The sequence below is a fragment of the Clinocottus analis genome, unplaced genomic scaffold (genome assembly GCF_023055335.1).
Source record: "Clinocottus analis isolate CAN_PGR_092001 unplaced genomic scaffold, fCliAna1.0.p SCAF_5, whole genome shotgun sequence".
Classification (NCBI taxonomy): domain Eukaryota; kingdom Metazoa; phylum Chordata; class Actinopteri; order Perciformes; family Cottidae; genus Clinocottus; species Clinocottus analis.
In genome coordinates, this window is record NW_027176207.1 from 10,022,897 (window position 1) to 10,045,648 (window position 22,752).

Genomic DNA, 22,752 nt, shown 5'->3' on the forward strand with positions numbered 1-22,752 from the left:
CTCCCCACCCTTTCATATTTACCACATAGCAGTGTATACGTATACCTCTTTGTGTTTGCATGAATCCCTGTGTGTCTGTGTGTTAACCCCTCTGTGGCTCACACAGAGGGGTACAACAATTGAGTCCAAAGCAAAGTGCTGACTGAGTCCAGCCGTGCCTCCCCCCCGGCCCCTGTTGTCACCCATGGGTGTATAAATACCCCCACACACACCATCTCGGCAGACCGTTCAGTGACACCCTGCGACACACAGTTCACCAGTTTGGGTAGGTCAAACCAGTTAGGAATACAATACAGTTTCCCAATCCATGGACATGATGTAGTCAGGGTCTCTTATGCACTTGATCAACTAATAATAAGAGGGAGTCTTAGGAAGACATAGTAGCTTGTTTATTACCTTTACTGCAAAAAAAGGAATCATTTTTAAAACAAGTGGAGGAAAGAAAATAGGCGGCTTGATGTTGTAAGCTCATACTGTAGTTTCATGTGAGACACCTGGGAGTTAAATGTGCGAGACAGTAAACCGCAAAGTACAAGTAGCAGCCAGGATGAGTAATAGACGGTAAATTATGTTTGCTTTTTTACATTGTCTTCCATCCGCAGGCCTGACGATCTGTATTTTCCCCCACAGGTACTACAGAAAAAACAGACAAAATGGCTCTGACAAACCCCATGCCCATGGGCCCTTGGAAGGTAAGCGTTTGGGATACATGTTTAACACTACATTAACCATGAGCACAGCAATTCCAATGCATGATTACGACTAGTTTCAATTGTCATGTACTTTTTGGGGGGCTAATTTGTTGTCTTTTCGTGTTTTACAGATCACCGTGTACGACCAGGAGTGCTTCCAGGGCAGGCGTATGGAGTTCACCGCCTGCTGCCAGAACATCATGGAGTGTGGCATGGAGAACATCCGCTCCCTGAAGATCGAGTGTGGCGCGTACGTAGTTGATAAAAAAAAAAAATGGAGCAACTATTTTCAGATTCTGAAAGTATGCTGATTTTATATTTCCTTGGTTTCTGACATTCCTATTTTCTCTCTGCTCGCAGCTGGGTGGGCTATGAGCACTCTAGCTTCTGCGGCCAGCAGTTTGTCCTGGAGAAGGGAGACTACCCTCGCTTCGAGGCCTACAGTGGCAGCAACTCCTACCGCATTGAGAGGATGATTTCCTTCAGGCCCATCTGCTGTGCTGTAGGTTTAACATACAGCCCAGTGGCCGCCCTTAGTTCCCTTTAGACTAAGCCTTATCTCAAGTTGTGCTAAAACTCCTTTCTCCTTCTTTATACAGAACCACAAGGAGTCCCGCATGACCATCTTTGAGAAAGAGAACATGACCGGTCGTCAGTTCGAGCTGTGCGATGACTACCCCTCTCTGCAGGCCATGGGCTGGATGAACAACGAGGTTGGATCCATGCACATTCAGAGCGGAGCGTAAGTCCATCGTCACAATGTTTAGTGTGAAGCTTCACACACATCTGCTTTGAGCACCTACTTATATAACTAATTTAGCGATGTATATGTAGATGTATGTGTTTAATGACCATGTTCTTGCTTATTTCTACAGCTTTGTGTGCTACCAGTACCCTGGCTACCGTGGCTACCAGTACATCATGGAGTGTGACTGTCGCGGAGGAGAGTACAAGTGTTACCGTGAGTTTGGCTCCCACTCCCAGACTCCCCAGATTCAGTCCATCAGGAGGATCCAGCACTGAGAGGGGAACGCTTCCATCACACTTTCTTATCTCCTCCTCTCCCTCCTCCTACACTTCATTTCCTCCTTCTCTTCATCCTCTCCTCCCAACCTCCATCTCCCGGTCTGGCTAATCAAAGCAGTATCCCGGGCTGGACTTCAGGTGCATACTGGTGTCAGTTGTTCACAGCACTTTTGCATTTTTTAAAGAAACATCCCAAAGGAAAGGAATGATGTAAGAAAGACAGAAAAAAGGAATGAAATGAGAGAAAAAGCTGAATCAGTGTGAAAGAGAGGCCTCGTCTGCTGGGGTTGGCTGCAGAACGGTGAAAAGTTGCTCTTTTTCATCTCCATCATTGATGGCATCATCATCATTATTGTCATCATCATCATTGTCTTCCACATCAATATGATCGCAAGTCTTGCTGATACTGTGATTTCCATGACTGCCTGTGATGATGAATAAAGAGAACGAGCAAAGAGAGATTCACAATACGCGTGACATGTACCTCAATCACATCTGTGTCTTGTCTCTATATATACTGACACTTTGACACCGCTGCTGAGCAGCAAAATTCAAATTGAGAATAATCAACCCATGAAATAAAAACTTACAAGGTGATCTAATGGACAAAAAGTCAAGGTATGAGTAAGATTAAATCTCTTTGAACCACACAGACCTGTCAGGGTTGTCCAAATCCACAGAACTTGATTTTAATTAGTTCACCTCTAAAAGTTTCCAAAAGTATCAAATATGGCAGGCTGGATTTGGGGGAAATTAGAATGAAAGAGCGCACAATACATCTGCAATAAATACATCTGCAATATTTCCATTTAAATAAATGGTGGAGCCAAAAAAAAACAATTACAAAAAAAACTTGCTGTCATGGGATTGACACAATATTTGTAAAAAGCCACTTTGGTGAGAATCCTTGCTCAGTACATTACACCAGAGCAGGCGCAGTCTCACTAGAGTATACTGACAATACTTATGTTCTCTCACAACTGTGACATTTGTGATGGGGTGTTTTATTTTGGTATATCTGCTTCGCAAGTAAAGGAATAATCACAATCATGGAGTTACCTCTGGGAAAACAACTCACAACCATTCGCTCAGCAATGAGAGTATTTCAATCATAAGCAATGAGCCCATTAGGCCTCTGCTATCGTGTTTCACATTGTAACCCTCGGGATAATAACGAGTGGGTATCATCAAAGGGAGTCATCGATTTGACTCCTTCAGTACTGCGCTTGCGGTCGGAAACCACCAGAGGGCGCTGTTTTCTTCACACGTCCATGAGACGCTGTGGCTCAAATGAAAATTTGCGACAGTTGTTTCTTCTTCACGACCGTTGCTGACATGTCAACAACAAACATGGCGAACATCAGCAACTATTGGGAAGGTAACTTATTGTTTAAGCATCTAATTTCAAACAACTGTCCGTATGTGTACATATTGTGTTGTTCTTCAACGACTTAGACTAAAAGCATTCATAATGTTCCGTGACACGTGACGGGCACCGTCTTTATATCCGCGCTGATACAACGTAAAGGCTCTCGTGGCTGATTAACGTCATCAGCTAACGTGTTAGCCGGTTTGACGTCGAACTTGTGGAGTTAACGTTATTATTCCTTGTCTGTAACTAACAGTCGTACAGCTGTCTTAAGTGTGGCGACTCCTCCGAGCTTGTTTAACTTCAGTTGGCAGTCCAGTCCCTCTGCTCCCTGTTTACATGGAGGTACACACACTAACATCAAGCAGTGTGAACAGTAAACAAACTAACTGAATGTGAACTTTCAAGTCGCTGTTTTGTTGTTACTTCTTAATCCTTAACCCAGCAGAGATGTTTACATCTGTTGTCTTTTTTTGTTTTGAATTTTAATTATTCAAACAATTAACTCATGAACAAAGCATTGCTGACCTCTACTTTCATGCTCTAATTGGGGGAAACTGTTAATCCTCCTGCAATGTACTGATACGTGCTGATTCAATCCTTTGTATTGTAGCTTCTAGAATAGTCAATGCAACACTTTTACTTCAACGTGAGAGTGACCAGCATTTTGGCCCAAATGGTGTAATTTTATTTCTGTGTACAATATTTAAGCCCATGTACTGTTTGCCATCTAAATGTGTGTGTGTGTGTGTGTGTGTGTGTGTGTGTGTGTGTGTGTGTGTGTGTGTGTGTGTGTGTGTGTGTTCATACTCATGTTTTTGATGGTGTTGAGAGAATTCCTTCTATCTTATGTCCTTTTAATTGCTTGTTCTTCTGTTGAAATGTTCATCTTCATCCAGATTTGCGTAAACAGGCCAGACAGCTGGAAAATGAGCTTGAGCTCAAGCTGGTGTCCTTCAGTAAGCTCTGCACCAGCTACAGCAGCAGCAGCAGCCGGGACCAGCGGACAAGAGACATCAGGTCTGCGGGCCACTCTTCATTTCAACAACTCTTACTTTTTATGACCTCGGATGTTGAATTTAGAACCTATTTGACTACAAAACAAATGGTTTTGTCTTTAACAAAGCACTGTTTTGACATTTAAAAAAAATAACTGATGGGACACAATGCTTAAGTAGTTTTATGTTTACTATTAGCAATTGATTAGTTCGTCGGTAACTGATCATCTTCTATTAAATTAATTGTTAAATTACATGTTTTACTGTTTTATTGTGCTTCTCTAGTCTGTACACTTTACAACTGTTTTTTAAAAAAAAAAAGATTATGAATGACAAAATAAATTGAGCATTCTTTCCTTTTCGTTCTTAAATCAGGTCTGATTCTGTCGGCTCGTCTCAAGACAACATGCTTGCGGCCATGACTACTGAGCTGGAGCAGCTACTGGCTAATGTAAGTTATATATCGCAACACACACACACACACACACACACACACACACACACATGTGTATATATATATATATATATATATATATATATATATATATATATATATATATATATAAAAGTCACTAACAGTCATAGTTTCAGGTGTTTTAGAGTTCTCTTGACAAACAGCTGTTGCGGCCTTAAACACTTAAAACACATGTTTATAAGCTAGATTAGAATTGCAGTTTATACTAATTATAATACATTCATGTTTACTTTGAAGTGATTCAACTAAGTGTTTTCAATATCACTTTTTATTGCCACTTGTTGGCATTTGATCTTTTTTTTTGCAGCTCACTGCAGTCAATGACAAGATGGCAGAATACACAAACTCTCCGGGGGCGTCATCACGTAACGCGGCATTGATGCACACCTTACAGAGACACAGAGACATCTTACAGGTGCAAACAATTACTTCATTCCTTAAAGTACTTTCTCATCCTGAAAAGTGTTTCCGCTCCACCTGTATGTTGTTTTAAGTTATTTCTTTATTTTTAAGAAGAAATGTGTGAAATTGTCATACATTTTGCCTTTTTTGGCTTTTGTTTTTCTCATAGGACTATACTCTCGAGTTCCACAAAACCAAAAGTAACTTCTTCAGCCTGCGAGAGCGAGAGGATCTACTGGGCTCTGTTCACAGAGACATTGAGTAAGTGCCTTAATACATCTAACCTCAATTTAATTTGTATATAAACATTATAACCTGCATGCTTCTATGCTCTTATTATCAGAGAATGTCACTCAGAGATATTCAGTGATATCGAGTGATTGTCGAGTTAAATGCAATCAGGTCTGTAACAAGCAATTTAGTTGTTTAAAATTATTTTGAGTCATTAAATTCATCTGACTCTTAAGTCTCCACACTTTATTAAAGTACATTAAATCACTGGGTGGAGTACTTCCTTTAATCTCCTTTCATTTATTCCTTTCTTCTTTCTTTCTTCCATTACATTACATGTCATTTTAACTGACGCTTTTATCCAAAGCGACTTACATTGTCTATCCACCGTGGACACAGCAACGGGAAGCAATTCCTTCCCTTTCCCTTCTCCTCTCCTCTGTGGATTTTTGTTATGTTATGCTGAACCAGGAGGAGGCAGAAATGTCCAGTTTGTTATTGAATTCCCCCACCCTTTGATAATCTCCATTCCTTCTATCATGTTTCATCGGCTAATAAGAGGCACCTCCTCTTATTAGCCGACCTCTCTCTCCATATCTCTCTCTCTCTTTGTCTATCTCTCCTGTATCTCTCTATCTGTGTATGTATCTCTCGTCCTCTGGGGATATCTAAGTGCCTTCTACAGTAAATCAAACCACAAGGCTTTCATTCAGCAGAGAGAGAGGGACAGAGGGAGAGAGAGAGGGAGAGAGAGAAGGAGAGAGAGAGAGAGGGAGAGAGAGAGGGGGAGACGGAGAGGGAGAGAGGGAGAGAGAGAGAGAGAGAGGGAGAGAGAGAGAGAGACTAATTGATTACAGTCATTTTAATTGGCAGTGTAATGAGAGGTATGGAGGAACAGTGAAGGAAGGGAGGGGCCAGAAGAGATAATGGATGATGAATTGATGATCAGTGCGAATAGGGAGGGGGTGGTGTAAATAAGAGATGGAGGACAGAGTCGTGGGTTAAGCAGAGCTAATCACTTAAAAGCCTTAACGCAGGAAGTACATAATCAGCATCCAGGCATCAGTTAATAGGAGGGAGTGAATTACCCTTTCAGACTAAAGACCGGCGAGAAATTTGTTTTTGGTGCCGATTTCTTCTCTTCCCCAATTGCAAAGCTGCTTAAAGTGTAATTTGTTGCTTTAGGTTTTTAGGAAGCTCCACCAAATCGAGCCAGGTCTTTTTTTATATAACAAATGCATTTTGCCACAATTACTACTGGACACATTTTTTTTTGAGGATGAATTGTTATTGTTTGGTCAAATTCCCATCAGCCTCAGCTGTAAATGCTGATCAGCACATGTTAGCATGCTAATCTAAGATGGTAAACATGGTAAATGTACCTGTATCACATCTTTATGTTAACATTGCCATACCTGAACACGGCCTCACATACCCACTAGCATAGCTGGAGACTCTTAGTCACGTTGGAGACATTTATTTTCATGTCCGGAGGTGAACCCAGTTCAAATCCAGCCGGATCCTTGGTGCATGTCGTACCCTCTACGCTCTACTCTCTCGGTCAAATAAAGGCAGGGACAGGATTCTAGTTATCAATCCATTCTCCATCGTTTAATGTTTCTCTCTCTTCTGTTTTCCTCCTCAGGTCCTACAAGAGCGGCGCTGGAGTGAATAACAGAAGGACTGAGCTCATCCTGAAGGAACATGAACATCTCAGAAAGTAAGCAATTTATTCACAACATATCACTTAAAAACAGCCCAAATCTCCTCTTATTGAATACTTCGTGCACGCCATGTACTGTCCACCATCAGATTAGATTGAATTTGGTTTTAACCAGTGTAGCATTTGTTCTCAAACTAGCATGTGAGAGTTGCGGGGCAGTGTGGTCTTACTAAATGTGCGATAGTGTTTGTGTTTAGTCTTGTGTACATGCATATATTTATGTTTATCGTTTACTTGACATGGTGTTAATCACGTTACCTTGTGGCTGATAATATACTTCTCAAGCACTTTCTCATAACTGAGAAGGGATCTCCTGATTAAGTTTTTTGGGCCAAGTCCTTAACATGTTGATACAGAGTCTGACTTATATTGACTTGAATGTTTATTAAATATATCTGAAAGCTGTCCAACCTACCAAATCGGACATTCCTTATTTAACACGAACTATTGGATTCAAAAACATTACATTCATGAGCTTAAACTGCGGATGATAACAATGAATGAGTTTCATGTGACAATCAGTGACGCCTGACTAAACTGTATTTTTATTTTGTCATTAGGTTGATGCGACACTTTATTGTTGTTGCATACAACATGATTTGATTGGCAGAAGTTTACATAAAGAATCCACTTTAATTTGCTTTGATAGCATCAAACTATGTTAATTATGGTCAACGTTCAGAAAGCATTTTGCAAACCTAAGTGTCAGAATTCAATTGCCTAAAAGATAACGGCTCTGCAACATGAGCAGGCTGAGATGGAGAAAACGCAGTGGAGAGCAGGAAAGGACGGATTAGATTCTGATTGGCTTTATTTTAGCTAAGTCTGATCCATTAAAATAGGCGCAGGCCGACCCCATTGCTACATGCATCATATGTACTAACTTTGATAAATAAGGGTTTCCTATTCAACTCTATACTGAGTTCTTAACCATAATCAAATGTGGTGGAAATACGGTGGCATTTTAAGAAATACCAGAGGTGTTCTTATAAACTTACATAGATGTTTACAGCTGTATTTACCATCATTAAAATTATTATACTTAAAAAAAACATTTTTACACAATATTACCTAATAATTTATTAGATCCTATGACGTTTTTTTATCAGCGATTAAACTGACCAAAAATAATCCAATAAAGATGGTATTTTCCAGCACTGTTTATTGTGAAACAATTGAAGGCAAGCAGAAGGCTTTTTATTTGTCATTTTCTTCATCTTGGATTTTAGTTTTAGTTTTTTGTTTGTTTGTGGTCCTTGGTCTTTTGAACTCTGGACTTCCTGAGAGATGAAGAAACAGTTAAAAAAACAATGCTTTTAGAAGCACAAGGACAAACATGAAACATGTACTTTAACATCCAAACTATAATATATATGTATAGTCATGTGAGAAAAAGAGATTTAATAAATCTGTCAAGACAACCTGACATACTTGTGTAGTCACATTAGGATTTATCCTTAATGTCAACTTCATTATCAGCACCAACTTTCCCGGCGTTTAAGCGGATGTAAACGTCCTTGGTGTTTGCCGCTTTCGACATTGTTCCTGCTGAAAATGACGGAAAACAGCAATTATCATGAAAATTAATCAAGTGAAAATGTTTTTTTCTCTTGGATTTTTATTTATTTTTTTAGCTCAAAGTCTAAAAGCCTCAATATAAAATGTAAAATAAAATACATAATCGTAGATTTGAGAGCAGTTGACACATTTACCTCAGCGCTGGTGTCAGATGTGTGTCCGGTCCTTTGAGGGGAGCTTGTTGATTAAAGGAGGGAACACTTTGCTTTTATTATTGTCATGCATGTGTGTGTTGTACATTTAATCACAAATCAGAAGAACTTTGCTATTGTCTAAACTGGAGAGTAAATATGTCGTTTATGTGTTTTTGCGAAGGATACATTTTGTAACGGAGAGAACACCTCAGTTTTTTTTTCTTAAATTTTTATAGTTAACAATCTAAAAGTTCAAGTTCCTTTAATTGAAAAGATTATTCACAGGAAGTGTGAATATTTGTTCTCGGGCCCAACTTATTTTAATGTGGGATTCAGTTCTGCGGTTCAGCTTCATGGATATTAGATACTTTTGTCAGTAGCATTGCGGTAGAAAAAGTCATTTATTGTAACCATGTTCTCTTTTCTGTTGCTGGTGGCCAGACGCACCCTCTCTTTGTAACAGTCAGAAGTTCACAAGCACAAACGTCTGAGTGTAGTGGCAGACCTGATGTGTTGCACAGTGAAGCACTAGCTCTATGACATCACTCATTGTTCAGCCTCTTAGCCGCAACAAATCAGAAGTGTTTCCCCTTAAAAGGATCCGTCTATGGCACAGACCGTCGTGTTGCTCCCGGACCAGCATGCATCTCTTTCTGTTTTCAAAGCCGGCTGAGCAGAAGTCTGGTCGCGGTGCTTCTGCCTCACTTACTGAATTTCAAAGTGTTTAATTTGAAGAGTACACAAACATGTGCACACATCAAGCACAATGCTTGTGACATGAAAGGCGTCACCGGTTGCATCACCGAACTTTGAAATGTTGCAACTTTCCACGTCACGTCAAGTCGGCCGATATAAACCAGGTTTAAAAACCGGGGATCAGGACACTTGGTGAAGTTTAATCAGTAGGAAAGTAGTTTCAGATATGAAGGTAGTAACTTAATGAAGAATGGAGAGGAACAAAAGGTACAAAGCAAGAAGCCATCTCGCCTGTGAAGATTAGAGAGAAAGGGCCGAGGAGCAGTAGATGGAGAGTGGGAGAGGTGGACGAAGAGATGAGGAGGAAGTATAAAGCGCAGTATTGATTTTTGGTCTCCAGTGGAGTCGGCCAGGATGCACGTTGCTGACCTGATATGGGCTGCTCGGCTATGGACCGAACACTTCATTTTTCTGTCCGTCACTTATCTCGGCAGCTAATGGCGGCTGATGTAAATGCCCTGCATGTTCTGTGTGTCTGCTCTGCTTGGGTGCATCGAGAACAAATAACACAGGGATCGGGTTGCCATCGAGAGATTTCTATGTCTGAGAGCAGTTGTATTACAGAGACCAACTGGTTCTCCTTCAATGAGGGTTTGATTTGACCAATCGCATTCTCACTTTCACTGGAAGCGCTGCTTTCCTTGTGTTCTGTTGTACAATTATTTATATATATATATATATATATATATATATATATATATATATATATATATATATATATATATATATGTATATATATATATATATATATATATATATATATATATATATGCATGTGTATATATGTATATATATGCATGTATATATATATATATGTATATATATGCATGTGTATATATGTATATATATGCATGTGTATATATGTATATATATGCATGTGTATACATGTATATATATATGCATGTGTATACATGTATATATATGTATGTGTATATATGTATATATATGCATGTGTATATATGTATATATATGTATGTGTATATATGTATATATATGCATGTGTATATATGTATATATATGCATGTGTATATATGTATATATATGTATGTGTATATATGTATATATATGTATGTGTATATATGTATATATATGTATGTGTATATATGTATGTGTATATATGTACATATATGTATGTGTATATATGTACATATATGTGTATATGTATGTATATATGTATGTATATGTATGTTTGACATTATATGACAAGGTTATTTGTGACTAGTGATGATTGTTAGATTATGGTACTTTTTAAAGGATTTTAATTATATGTAATTTTGTGTAAACAGCTCTATTAATTAAGATCTGACATTTTTTGTCTTTTCTCTCCATTTTTCTTTTGTTTTTCACGTCGACAGCTCCGACAGTCTTATTGATCATGCAATAAGGTAAGCTTTATGTTCCGGTTTACTCTCCTGCTCTCTCCTTTTACTCTCTCTCACTCAAGGGGGAGAGTAAAGACACACACACACACACACACACACACACACACACACACACACACACACACCACAAGCAAATGCAGCACATTCAGCTCTATTAAAACACAACGTCGTACAAGCCTACTTTCGGCTCATCAGCTGAAACATTAAACGTAATGTGCTGCTGTGAAGACAGTGCTGTGCCTCCTTTCCTACCAACTAATCCCTGGTGGTTTCTTCTTCCTTTAGTATCGCCATAGCTACCAAAGAGAACGTCACATTTCAGCGTGGGATGTTGAAGTCCATTCAAACCCGGGTGACAACTTTGGCCAGTATCCTTTAATCATCTGTCCACCGTTTCGCTTCACATCACTTTGTTTGTATAGTTTTTTTCTCTGAAGCTGGCATGACATTAAGTACGACAGCAGACATCAAACCTAAATTAGTCTCTTTTTAATCCTCTTTCTGGTTGTGTTCGGAGCTCAGCTGATGTATTTTCCCTGCTTCTTTCTGTCTCTTGCTGACGGTATGGAGGGAAGGACGACTTGGATCTTAATTATTTTCCTTAACCACACTTCCCCTCCCCTCAGATCGGTTCCCCGCCATCAACAGTCTCATCCAGAAAATCAATTTGCGCAAGAGGCGTGACTCTTTAATCCTCGGCGGGGTGATAGGTGTCTGCACCATACTCCTGTTGCTCTACACGTTCCACTGATCCGCGGGTCAGCTGACGGACCAATCCTTTCCTCAAAACAGAACAGAATATATTCACTGTATCTCAAGACTTCAAAAAATGTGTTAATGTTCTAATTTGCTCTCCTTACATTTCTTTTTTTTTAAGATTTAAGAAAGGATTTTATTTTGAAAAGAAAAATATATCACACACAAAAACTCTTAATTGAAATTATTTGCATGGAGAGTTTTAATATATTTTCTGATTGATGATAACATTTTCATCTTTGGAGTTGTATATTGCTGGTTGTATCCTTTTGTAATGTTAACTCTTTATAAAATCTTTATAAAATGTGTTCGTTCATACTTAATATTTATCGGAGGTGCCCAATACAATAAAGGTGATTAGCTCACGGTCCAGTTTGTCATGCTCATTCAAGTTTATTTCCGACATGCAGAACTATGGCACAGTAAACCAGTCATACAGTATAAATGTATAAACATCAACATCAGAGTGCCAAGAACAGTGCATACAGGGAGAACAGCCCCATTCATATCTTGCAGTATATTGTAAACATAAAGAGGTTTTAGAGATCCAGGCAGTTCAGTAGAGTCCGATCAGTTTATCATAGTAGCACGCAAAGCAAGACATCACACTATGACTGCAGCAGGGCGTTGTTCAGATAAACGTACAGGGGTTTTAAACTTGATGTAAACGGTGTATGAAATAAGTATATACAGTTCGTACTTTGATGCAAATTTGAAGAGAAACGGGGCGGCATTCCAGACTAGAGGCGCACTGATGCCTTTATTGATTTATCCTCACATCACGTACAAATCTTACTATGTGTGTGTGTGTGTTTTTTTTTTAATTGATTGTTGTTTCCTTTTACTGACTTTAGAGGAAATCCTCTAATCTAATAATGTATTTTTATAATAATAAGCAAATGACTGCGATCCAGTTGTCTGTGTGTCAGGCACCACTAGTTTGGACTATAGTTACACTTTCTCCTCAGCGTGTGCTGTCTGATGATCCAACACGACAACTGTTTGCAGGCTTCATTTTCCTTCCTTTGTTCCTGAGTTTGTGTGGTTACTGGACGTGAGTGCGCCTTCTTCCCTTTCTTCTTTCTTTGGTCCATAGCAGAAAAAGCAATACGTTGTACACTAGAGTCTCTTCGCTTTTGTGCTTTTTCATCCTCAAAACGACATTCCTCCACCACTCTTCCGTGCAAAGTTCACTTCTGAGTCTCTGAGAAGCAGAGAAAAGAGACATTAAGATACACATATTTACACCTTGAGTGTGTTTGATTGACGTCTTTCTTTCATACCTATTGTAAACACTATGAAGATGATGACAGCCACACCCAGCATCATCGCCAGACAGCTGAGCAGCATAGACAAACGCCCATACTTCCTTGCTCCTTCAATATCTCCTGTATGGAGAACAGACCTCGACTAACGGGAAAGGAAAAGGAAGGGGATCAACAATTACACATTTAAACGCAACAGAAGCAAAACACCTGTAGTGTTTGAAAAGCCCACAACTGTATTTCGAATGTACTCAAGCACAGGCGGATGACAGCAGTCTGCATTGTGTTGTTAACAACACGGTCAAAGCTGTAAATAAATGTAACACTCACCACGTTCGCGTACCACAGGGCGCAGATGTTGAGCGGCACGGCGGGGCAGAAGCAGGACAGTACGGCGAGCCAGAGGTAACTCGGCGGGACGCACCCGGGCGGCACGGAGGAGGCCAGCGGGCCCAGGCTGAGACGCGACAAGGATTTGGGTGGGGTCGCCAGCTGCCCGATGGAGCCCGACTTCATCGGTGATCTGTGTCCATTCTGGTCCGCATCCAGGGACCGGACGCTCCCTCTGATGTTGAGGGAGAAGGAGTCGGACGGTTTGAGGTTGCTCTGCCCGGTGGGCTCGGTGGTGGTGGTGCTCAGCAGCTTCTCGGTGTCCTGGAAGTCGGTGGGGTTGGAAACTTCCCTCTCGCCAAGCGCGCTTTTCCCAAAGGCAGCATCTGTGTTGATAGCCATCACTGGAAGATAGGTCCTCTCCAAGTCTGCGAGTGTCTGTCTGACCGAGCCGCTTCCCTGTGGATGGAGATGCTGAAGAGTCGTCCTTCAGATGTTCTCCATTGGGGGTCATTAGATTAAATATTATAAATTCAGAGAGCCCAATACCTTCACGGCAACCTATTTAATTAAGTAGTCTAACTCCATCAAAATGTCGTATTGATGAGTGAGATGTTATTGATGTCTGAGTCCCTCTCGCGTCTAGTTGGCATTCAGCGTCCGGACGTACTCCTTTGCCTTTTACCCCCCCTCCCCCTCCCTCCTCTCCCTCCTTTCTCTATTATGTAGTGAGGTATTACCGCATCCCTTACATCTCCACAGCTCATTCCCAGTGTTCCCTACTTATGCACCAGGCGAGGCGTGTGACAATGCAAAAACTGCAATTAAACCTCTTTTGAAGTGAACACGCGCGGTGCGTAAAAGCTTTCCATTTGCGCGCGCGGGGGCATCCGCTGGATCAGCATCTAAGACACCGCACAGGGTGTGTGACGGGGAAAGAGAGAGATGGAGAGTGCATAAAGTAAACCCCATGAACCACAAGTCTCTCAAAACATGGACGCCGACCGAGGTCCACATGTGCAACCCTGTCTCCTAAAAAATAAAGTTTGATTCTGAGATTCTACAGTTATTTGTCCAAGATATCCAAACGTGAAGGTGTCCCAATAAATCAATCTCGCCCCTTTAACGTTTCTTTGTCCACAGATATTTGGTTAACTACCTGAGTCAATTCAGGCTGTACTTTACGTCACTATTGTGTACTACTTTACCACTATATTATTTGTCATCTCTTGCAGATTAACATTTTAAATAACAAACATATTACCTTTTTGAAAAATATCACTAGTGAAGAAAGGATTTAGATCATCATCTTAAGTAAAAGTATATATTTTCCAAATGTACTTGAGTAAAAATGTTCATAATGCAAGTAACTGTTACAGTATTATATTACTATTGTTATCACTTATGCATTAATATAACAAACATTTGATTGTTGGTCAGGCTGGGGTCAAGGCAAAATATTGGGTTTAAAATACAACATCAGACCATCATATGTTGTGTTAAATATGAATACATGAAAAAACAAATATAATATATTGCTATCTTAAATGTTGTGGAAATATACAGTTTCATAAAAGGATACACTCAAATACATATAAGTACTGATAATATAATATTGTATTTTGTTTGTCTCTGTCTCTTGTCCCCAGTGTAAAGCGTCTTTGAGTATCTTGAAAAGGGCTATATAAATTATTATTATTATTATTGTTATTATACCTCAAAGTATATCTCAAACTAGCGATTACATAAACATGCAGTTGCACGACTGGAAAATCTGATGCAATATTGCAGATTAACAACCCATCAGTATAAAAAGCAGCTACAGGTTAATGCATCAGTAATAATATTCCAATAAAATATGTTAAGTGTGTAAATCAAAATAATGCAATACAATATAGAACTCAATAGGACATTCTTTTGATGGTTAATTTTTCTGATAATACTTGATGTACTTTTATTATGAATATTAATACTTATTCAACCACTTCCAATCACAGACAATAATACATGCGATAGTGAAATATAATTTTAGTGAAATTATCTCACTTTATATTTAATATGTTAATCCACATGGACATAATCTGATTTAATTTCCGTCACTGTTCTTGCTCCATGGCGTCCTCACCTTTAGTTTTGCACAGATGATCACGCCACCTAGTGGTGATTTCTGTACACCAAGACCGTGAAAATGTATCTTAAAAATTACAGCAACACTCAAATTTCAGATTATTTCCCAAATGTGTTCATACAATTTCCTGATAGTCAGTGTAAACAAAATACCCAAACTATTATCTATTCAGTTTCCTGATGTTTCTGGTGTTCATTCTTGGCGGTGCAAACCAACAAAGCTCAAGCAGGGCTACACACACTCCGTTCTCAAATGGGGGGATGTGAGATTACAAAATATATATATTTAAAAATTAGCATCCATTCAAAAATCCTTTCCAAATTGTAATTTAATATATATTTAATAGAATAAGCGTAAGTTCAGTGTATGTATTCTCTATCAGACACTGATGGCAGTGATGTATATTACATCTTTATTTTCAACCAAAAATGCTTTGCACTGGTTTTTCATCACAACAAAAATGCTTCCTTTATTACACAAATTCATATTACAGTAATGTAGTTAATCAATTAACCTGATGCTGATGCCAAATAAATCAAGTAGAAGAAGCATTGCAGTGGATATTACTCAGTTAAGACTATTTCACATCCAATGAGTGCAGATGGTAGTTTGTGAAGGAATCCATTGAAGCAGCCGGTGATATATTTACCCCCTGTAGAAACATGCTCCCTCTGGTTTCACTTCTTTAATGCAACAACAATCTAAATGATTCATTCAGTCTGGACTAAATGTCAACTTGCTGACTTGTTAATGTGAGAACAAACACCACTTTCAGAAGTTATTGCACATCTGAGGACACGTTTTACATTTAAGGAACATTTATATTTACTGCTGACCTTTAATGAGATCGCCAGAGACTTTAAAGGTGAAGGAGATGTGTGTGACACATCTTTGCATAAATATATTGTGTGCGTGTGTGTGTGTGTGTTGTTATCTTTGGAAAAGAGAGCCTTCAGAGCTGGTATGAGTTTTATTGTTCATAGTGTGCAGCTTTTTCCACAACAAAAAAACAAAATTGTCCGAGAAAATGATTTGTTCTTCACTGCAAGAAACCAAAACATCACAACAAAATGTAAGCAGGTTGTTGTGAGGGAAAAGACCACAAAATAAACATGCTGTATTGCTTAAAATGAATTACACCTTACATTTGTTTCAAACAGTATGATAAACATTGGCCGGTCTGACTGAGCGTGAGAAACACTTCCTCCTCAGTCTTCTTCTCAGCAACCCCCATCCGTTTCCTCTTCGAGTCATCCGGGGCAGAGCTGACTAGAGCAGTTCTTCAGCTGGCAGCTTTAGCATGTGTACGGGAACATAAAGCTTGCCAGTGAAGAACTGCTCTGTGTCAGCCGTTTGAGGCCAAGAGTGAGGGAGCCCTGGGAGCCAGCCAGAGAGCGTGAGAGTTGGAACCAGGCCGGAGTGACGGACAGCCGGCTTTAAAAAGGCCCAACCGGCGACTCCTTCTCCTTCCTCTGTCTGCTTCAGGTTTGCGTATTCCTGCAGAATGAGAAGAAGAGATTGTTTTAACTTTCCCTCTAAACTCCCAGCTCCGGTATAGCGTGGGTATGAGGTGGCCTGCAGCCAGCCACACACACGTACAGTAAGTGGGTGCAGTCGAACCACGGTCGAGTGTGCGATCAGCTGTGAGTAAGTGGGTGCACTGAGCTGATATGTAAGAAGCACTGGAGAGATGCACACAAGATCACGCCTCAGATTACCAGAAGGGATACACGCATCAGCTGCTCTGCACGTTGCACAGTGGCAGTGAGAAAAATCTTAGATATTCTCTTCTTATGATGCACAATATCCCCCCCCCCCCCTCTCCATCCCAGTTACCGTGGTTACAAAAGCATGAGTGAGACGGCGATGAAGAGAAGTGGATGGCCTCCACATGAAAGCGGTGCTCATGGAGTCCTCTCTAATTAATCGAGTGAACGTTCTGGTGTTTCCCAAAGTGAAAACCTGTCGTGACACCTGTTTTCTGCATGTTGAAGCCGGTAAGTGCTTCAAAACACACTTTGTTTGAGTCAAGTTTACGTGTGAAAAAAAGAAAAACAGCTACACGTCGCTATAAAGATAAAGTAGCTAGTTAGCTGCTTAGTCTGGAAATGACTGAAAAATGACTGAAAAACGTGTGAAAAATGTTCACATATAAAAAGATAATTAAATAGCCAGTTTAAAACCAAATACTTGTTAAACTAATGACATCCCATCAGCTATACTTGGTGCTACACTACAGTTGTGTTTAGAGGGCCTCGAGGGTATTTTTAAACTGATTTCGGGCTACAATGGCCCTGTTGTTTCTTCACTTTTCCTCATATCGTTTGCTAAAACACACATCTGACCACACCAAAAGCTAAAGCAGGTCTGTGCTTTTCTTGCCTTCAAAGAATGTAATCTTGTGATATTGAAGACACGCTCCACTTCATCTGGTTGACGATGAGTAACACATGCTGTACATTCCTGCAGTAAGGAGAACCAGAATAATCTCAGGTATTTGAGTGTCCCACGGCCAGCAGCCTGGGCACAGTAAGGGGGGACAACAATACTTATATACATTTTACAGACACTGCTGAAGTTTGTCTTGTTTGGATTCGACTTCGGAATCATTCTGAGAAAACCAGAGTAATTTCTATTGAGGCATATACATGGGATCAATATAAAGAACACTGACAACATCTTCCTCATAACATGACAAATGTCGGTGTGAGTCAGTGTGCAGAGGCCTGTTCTGACTTGTGACTCAGTGACAAACGTATCCAATCAAATCTACAACTCCTTTCTTCTTTTCTTCCATGCTTTCCATCCTTTTTTTTTTTAAAGCAAGAGCTCATTAATCTTTTACTATCAAGTGTTTAGCCGGCCTGCTCTCTCCCCAGAGTTTGGTTAGTTTGACATTTTTGCTTCTTTACAATACTGATGCAGCCGACCTCCACACTTCATGCTTATCTTTTGTAAATAGTTAAGTTTGTTTAATTACAAGCAACGTTTATCGGTACTCAAACTTGGCCGGTGCCACACACTTTGAGCCGCTCTGTGGCAGTTGCTCACTAGGTCATAAGGCACTATTATGGTAAAGTCCAGTCTTTTCCTGGTTTGCTTCCTCTTTTTGTGACCTACTGCACACGTGTTGGTGCCTCATCCCACGATTTAACGCTGAGGGTAAGAGTTTGAAGAGTCTTACAAATATTACAATGAATTAATCAAAGAGTAATAATTTGACTGTTAGTGCCACTCAAAGAGTCCGGTTCTCACTTTTAAAAACATTGCAAAACAGACATTTGCAATGTTGGTCAATGAAAGAAACAAGATCTCTGGAGTACCGTGGTTGGCCACAAGGAAACAAAGTGAGGCTGTTTAGACAGTGTGATATGAGTTAAATGCTAATGTCATACAAGTTGTTATGAGAAAGACACACATGTACAGTGTTGGATGTGTGCTGGATCAAAGGGGTGAATAAATACAGATAAATCTGCACACCGTTGGAAGGGTTTTTATTGCTGTGTAACATTTCTTCAGACTACACAATGCTATTGTCAACATGCTACCATGCTCACCATGACAATGCAAGACAGTAGTTCTGTAGTTATTGGCTTGTAAACCAAAGTACAGTGTTGGGCAACACTTAAAAAAACCTTAAAAAAGATCATCAAAGTTGTTACAATTCATCCTGAGGGAGATATTATTGTGTGAACCACACTTTGTGGCAATTCATCCAAAAGTTGAGACATTATATGTCGACCGATAGAACGTCATGTCCTGTAAATTGTAAAAAAGAAAAGAAAAAAAAAAGCCATCAGTACTATAAAGCTGACTACTCCCCTCACAGGCCTGCCCTGCAAACCCACTCCCGCATGTGTTGGTCTGAATGAATTCAGGGAGGAGGACATACAGTACAAGTCCTCGGGCTACACACGGGACCACTGACGGTCATAACTAACGACTACGGCTGCCACAACCTCAAACTGAATAAGTTATTTGTTCCATAGCGTGCCCCTTCTTACACAAACAGTGACTCTGTATCTTTATGTTCACAATGACGGGCAGTGTTGAGCCTCTGACTCTTTTGCTATGCCACTCTTTCCCATATCTGTTCTTCTTCCTCTTCTTTTCTCTCTCTCTCTCTCTCTCTCTTGGTCAGATCAGACTGTCCTGCATTCCTGACATTCCAGCTGCGTATGTTAAAAATTCCACCCGGCTGCTGTGGGCTGAAACAGTCTTTTTCCACTCCTTTTCCATCCCGCTATCCTTCCTCCGTCTCCTCTACCAACTTGACTACATCTGGTCTGCACCGGACGAGGCAGGCATGGCTCCACCGTCAACCTCACCTCCCTTCTGCCTTTTCTACCTCCCTCTCTCCTTCTCTTCCTTTCTCTGGCCTTCTCCGAGCGAGGGAGTCAGACGGAGCCCATTGACAGCCAGTGTGGACGGCCTTGAGACAGGCTTTTATACACGGGGCTACGGTGTAAGAGGAGATAACACACAGTCTGATACACAAAAGACTGAGCTTATCTGGGACGTGCATTTTCAGGGAGAATAAGAAAGAGGAAAGACACACTGGAGTAGGGCGGGCAGGATGTGCATGTCAGAGAGAAACAGGTATGATGGCGTGCACAGAAGAGGGTGTGAACAAACCATGCACAATGCATCAAGGGAATTATCGACCTCACGGAGCCTGAGTGGCAATTGCAAGAGCAGATTTATTCATCTAGAGAGCTCGAATATTACGGAAAAAGAGGAATAATAAAAGACAGATGAGATGCAAACAGGTAGACTGGAATAGAAACAAAGATGGCCGTTATAATGGAGAGTGAGTCAAACTTCTGTCCACGCTTCGAGCCCACTCAGACTACCTTTTCATATTTAGGGTCATGCTGTTGTGGGGGGAATCATAAATAAGGCGACAAGACACGGTACATCAATTGTCTGACCTTCGGCACTGAAACTGCGCAAGAAATTATGTGAAGAATTGCTGAAGTGTCACGGGAAATGGCAAGAGTTGCAGATTTGCATTCTGCTGCTCCGGCCCTGAAAATGGAAACTTGATAAATAAACGTTTTTCATGTATTACTCCAGGTAAATTCCTCTGCCGTGGGTGTGGTTGGAGGTTGGAGAGCGTTTACTGCCCTAGATTGGAGTCTGCAATATAGACTGATCATTTTAGACTGGGAATCGGGACAAAGACAGGGAAAGGGCGGTGGCTTTGGCAACACACTGATCATAGTGCAGGGGAGCCTCTTCTTGTGCTCCGCTGCTGGCTGTTTGCAGGTCTATCTGACTTTAACCCTGAGATTAGTACAAATAAAGGGTGTGGGTGGTGTTACTTGCTAGGAGTAACAGCTGAATGCCATTCTGAATTCAGGACATCCTGGAAGATGGTAGCGTGCGCTATGAGGCCTGTGAGCCTGTCCTCGGGCAGTCTGTGCCATTTTGTTTGAAAGAACTTGCTTCCCCCCCCTAAATAAATACTAAATAACACATACCTTCTTGCCCCATCCTCCCCTGACAAGGCACGCAATAGGAATGAAGGGTGTAACCCAAGTTGAGCAAGACGGCTAAGACGGCTACACTTCTGCAAATGTAGGCAATAAAACGACACAGGGAAGGTTGCATATTTGTGCCTGGATGCGGGGCAAACAACACGTGTAGGGAAGATGAGCCGCTTTTTAACCGACACCCTGTAATTGCCATGTGATCCTCATCGACAGGGTGGCTTATGTCACACTCCGGGTTGCAATGGCACAAATGCAGCTCGTGACACAGCCTATTGCGCATTCCGATCAGCACACTGAACTCTGGCTGTACAATTATGTAAGACAGGCTCCATCGTACACGACAGTAAGCTTTCCCCTCCTGACCATTATCTCAGAGAGAGATTACTGCACGTCGCTTTTAAAAGGATTTAAAGAAGTGTAAAATGCTATAAATACATTTTATATAAAAGGAGTTCAGGGGACAAGACAGCCAACATACTTCGTTACATCACCTGCTTAAAGTCTGTTTCACTGGTCCTTACTAACATAATATACTTGTATATGTATGTCTGTTTCATTTGAAGAAAGAGCTACCAGCTGGTGTCACTGCATTTCTGAAGAACGCCACGGCACTAGTTATCTTCCTGATTTTCACCTATCCCCTACTTTAGCACAGGCTTTTTCCACGGCCTATAATGAACTCAGCAAATTTGAAAGGGCTTTGATCGCTGACACTTTCTGACACGTTTAGGCGATATGAACGCAGACTTCACCCTTCAGCCTGTCATACAACCTTTCCCTGTTACATGCTCACATATGACTACATTAATTATGTGGAGGACAATGTAATAAGACATCTGTACATATTTAAGCACTGATAACATAATGTCTGACTTTTTAGCACATTTGAAGCATTTTTTTAGCTGTTATCAGCATGTGCAGACACTCCATGCAGCATATTACCAAAGCCTTACTGGGTCAATCATTTAAATGTTGATTAAATATTGAGCTGGGAGGCTGTGGTCACATTTCTAAGGTGCCCATAATGCATACTAGTGTCAGTGGGCCTGGACGATATGAGGCATGACACATAGACAGGCCTTAAGCCAGAACTCGTACAACACCAATTGAATATCCTCCACGATCTGACGACGCAAATACACACAGAAAGCTGCAGCTGTGAAGCAGAAATCAGACCTGAGGTGGTGAAATTTACTTGAATAATGTTAACGACTGGTTTCCCAGTTGCCGTTTCAACGCAAACTGGGTCATCAAGCCGCTACAGGCGAAATCAGACTGACAGGAAGAAGCGTTTAGCCAGCAGAAACACGCAGACAGCCTCGCAGCAGTAAACGCGCCCCACCTTGACCGCCGGCTGGGTCGCTCCTGCTCGGCCAACCCATCTGGACGGTCCAGCGGAGTTCAGACTGCCCGGCCACCGCTCCGGAGGAGTCCGGGACCTTCACCAGGGCGTGTCGTGGAAAACGTGGATGTTGGATTTTTACGAATATAAAACCTTAAATCGTGTCAAGGCTCCGGTAGAGAGCCTACTTTCTGAGCAGCGCAGCAGCAGTGGAGGACGCAGCGCAGGACTTCAGCCCCTTTTACACAACTCCTGCCCCATTCCTCTCTCTCTCTCTCTCTCTCTCTCTCTCTCTCTCTCTCTCTCTCTCTCTCTCTCTCTCTCTCTCTCTCTCTCTCTCTCTCTCTCTCTTTCTCTCTCTCACACACACACACACACACACACACACACACACACACACACACACACACACACACACACACATGCACTCCCAACTCAGACGCACACCGGCTTCCCACTCCGATCAGCTGGCAACGTAATGACGTAGAGGCCACGAGAAGCGTGCGTCAGAATCTGCACCGATCTGACGTGTCCACGCTGCGTGCAGCCCACAGTAGGCAGCAGATCAACCTGTTAATAATACCAATTCATATGATAATAATAATAGTAATAATAATTATAATTGTAGTAGTATTCATGTAGGTCTATGCAAATATGACTATTAGCAGCT

The 22,752-nt window shown here is 41.0% G+C and overlaps 3 protein-coding genes and 1 long non-coding RNA gene across 5 annotated transcripts; 2 read left to right on the forward strand and 2 right to left on the reverse strand.

Moving 5' to 3' along the window:
* The first annotated feature begins 236 nt into the window (after positions 1-236).
* LOC137802728 (beta-crystallin A1-like) lies at positions 237-1,715 on the forward strand. Its single transcript, XM_068600804.1, has 6 exons — positions 237-265; positions 631-692; positions 824-942; positions 1,053-1,194; positions 1,292-1,434; positions 1,568-1,715. The coding sequence occupies exons 2-6, from the start codon at positions 654-656 to the stop codon at positions 1,713-1,715; spliced, it is 591 nt and encodes a 196-aa protein (XP_068456905.1). The 5' UTR covers positions 237-265; positions 631-653.
* Positions 1,716-3,035: 1,320 nt separating this feature from the next.
* On the forward strand, positions 3,036-11,884 carry LOC137803098 (Golgi SNAP receptor complex member 1-like). Its single transcript, XM_068601367.1, has 9 exons — positions 3,036-3,096; positions 3,987-4,107; positions 4,461-4,536; positions 4,868-4,975; positions 5,132-5,223; positions 6,839-6,913; positions 10,740-10,769; positions 11,052-11,134; positions 11,393-11,884. The coding sequence occupies exons 1-9, from the start codon at positions 3,054-3,056 to the stop codon at positions 11,515-11,517; spliced, it is 753 nt and encodes a 250-aa protein (XP_068457468.1). The 5' UTR covers positions 3,036-3,053; the 3' UTR covers positions 11,518-11,884.
* On the reverse strand, positions 11,822-13,788 carry LOC137803099 (trafficking regulator of GLUT4 1-like). Of its 2 annotated transcripts, XM_068601369.1 has the most exons (3): positions 13,118-13,788; positions 12,806-12,932; positions 11,822-12,726 (listed from the first exon to the last, which is right to left on the reverse strand). In XM_068601369.1, the coding sequence occupies exons 1-3, from the start codon at positions 13,517-13,519 to the stop codon at positions 12,713-12,715; spliced, it is 543 nt and encodes a 180-aa protein (XP_068457470.1). In that variant the 5' UTR covers positions 13,520-13,788; the 3' UTR covers positions 11,822-12,712. The 2 variants fall into 2 exon arrangements, with proteins under 2 accessions (XP_068457470.1, XP_068457469.1); XM_068601368.1 differs by lacking the exon at positions 11,822-12,726 and having other exon boundaries at positions 12,765-12,932.
* Positions 13,789-16,202: 2,414 nt separating this feature from the next.
* On the reverse strand, positions 16,203-22,329 carry LOC137802979 (uncharacterized). Its single transcript, XR_011080010.1, has 2 exons — positions 22,083-22,329; positions 16,203-16,742 (listed from the first exon to the last, which is right to left on the reverse strand). It is a non-coding gene; the product is annotated as an uncharacterized lncRNA (long non-coding RNA).
* Between the last annotated feature and the right edge of the window lie 423 nt (positions 22,330-22,752).

Excerpts from the sequence above, each read along its gene's own strand:
- LOC137803098 (XM_068601367.1), top strand. The coding sequence starts at position 3,054 with ATGTCAACAACAAACATGGCGAACATCAGCAACTATTGGGAAG. Across the intron at positions 5,224-6,838 it reads TCTGTTCACAGAGACATTGA|GTCCTACAAGAGCGGCGCTG; the intron begins GTAAGTGCCTTA and ends TTTCCTCCTCAG. Across the intron at positions 10,770-11,051 it reads CTTATTGATCATGCAATAAG|TATCGCCATAGCTACCAAAG; the intron begins GTAAGCTTTATG and ends TTCTTCCTTTAG.
- LOC137802728 (XM_068600804.1), top strand. The coding sequence starts at position 654 with ATGGCTCTGACAAACCCCATGCCCATGGGCCCTTGGAAG. Across the intron at positions 943-1,052 it reads CTGAAGATCGAGTGTGGCGC|CTGGGTGGGCTATGAGCACT; the intron begins GTACGTAGTTGA and ends CTCTGCTCGCAG. Across the intron at positions 1,195-1,291 it reads TCAGGCCCATCTGCTGTGCT|AACCACAAGGAGTCCCGCAT; the intron begins GTAGGTTTAACA and ends TTCTTTATACAG.
- LOC137803099 (XM_068601368.1), bottom strand. The coding sequence starts at position 13,519 with ATGGCTATCAACACAGATGCTGCCTTTGGGAAAAGCGCGCTTGGCGAG. Across the intron at positions 12,933-13,117 it reads CCCTGTGGTACGCGAACGTG|TCGAGGTCTGTTCTCCATAC; the intron begins GTGAGTGTTACA and ends CTTTCCCGTTAG.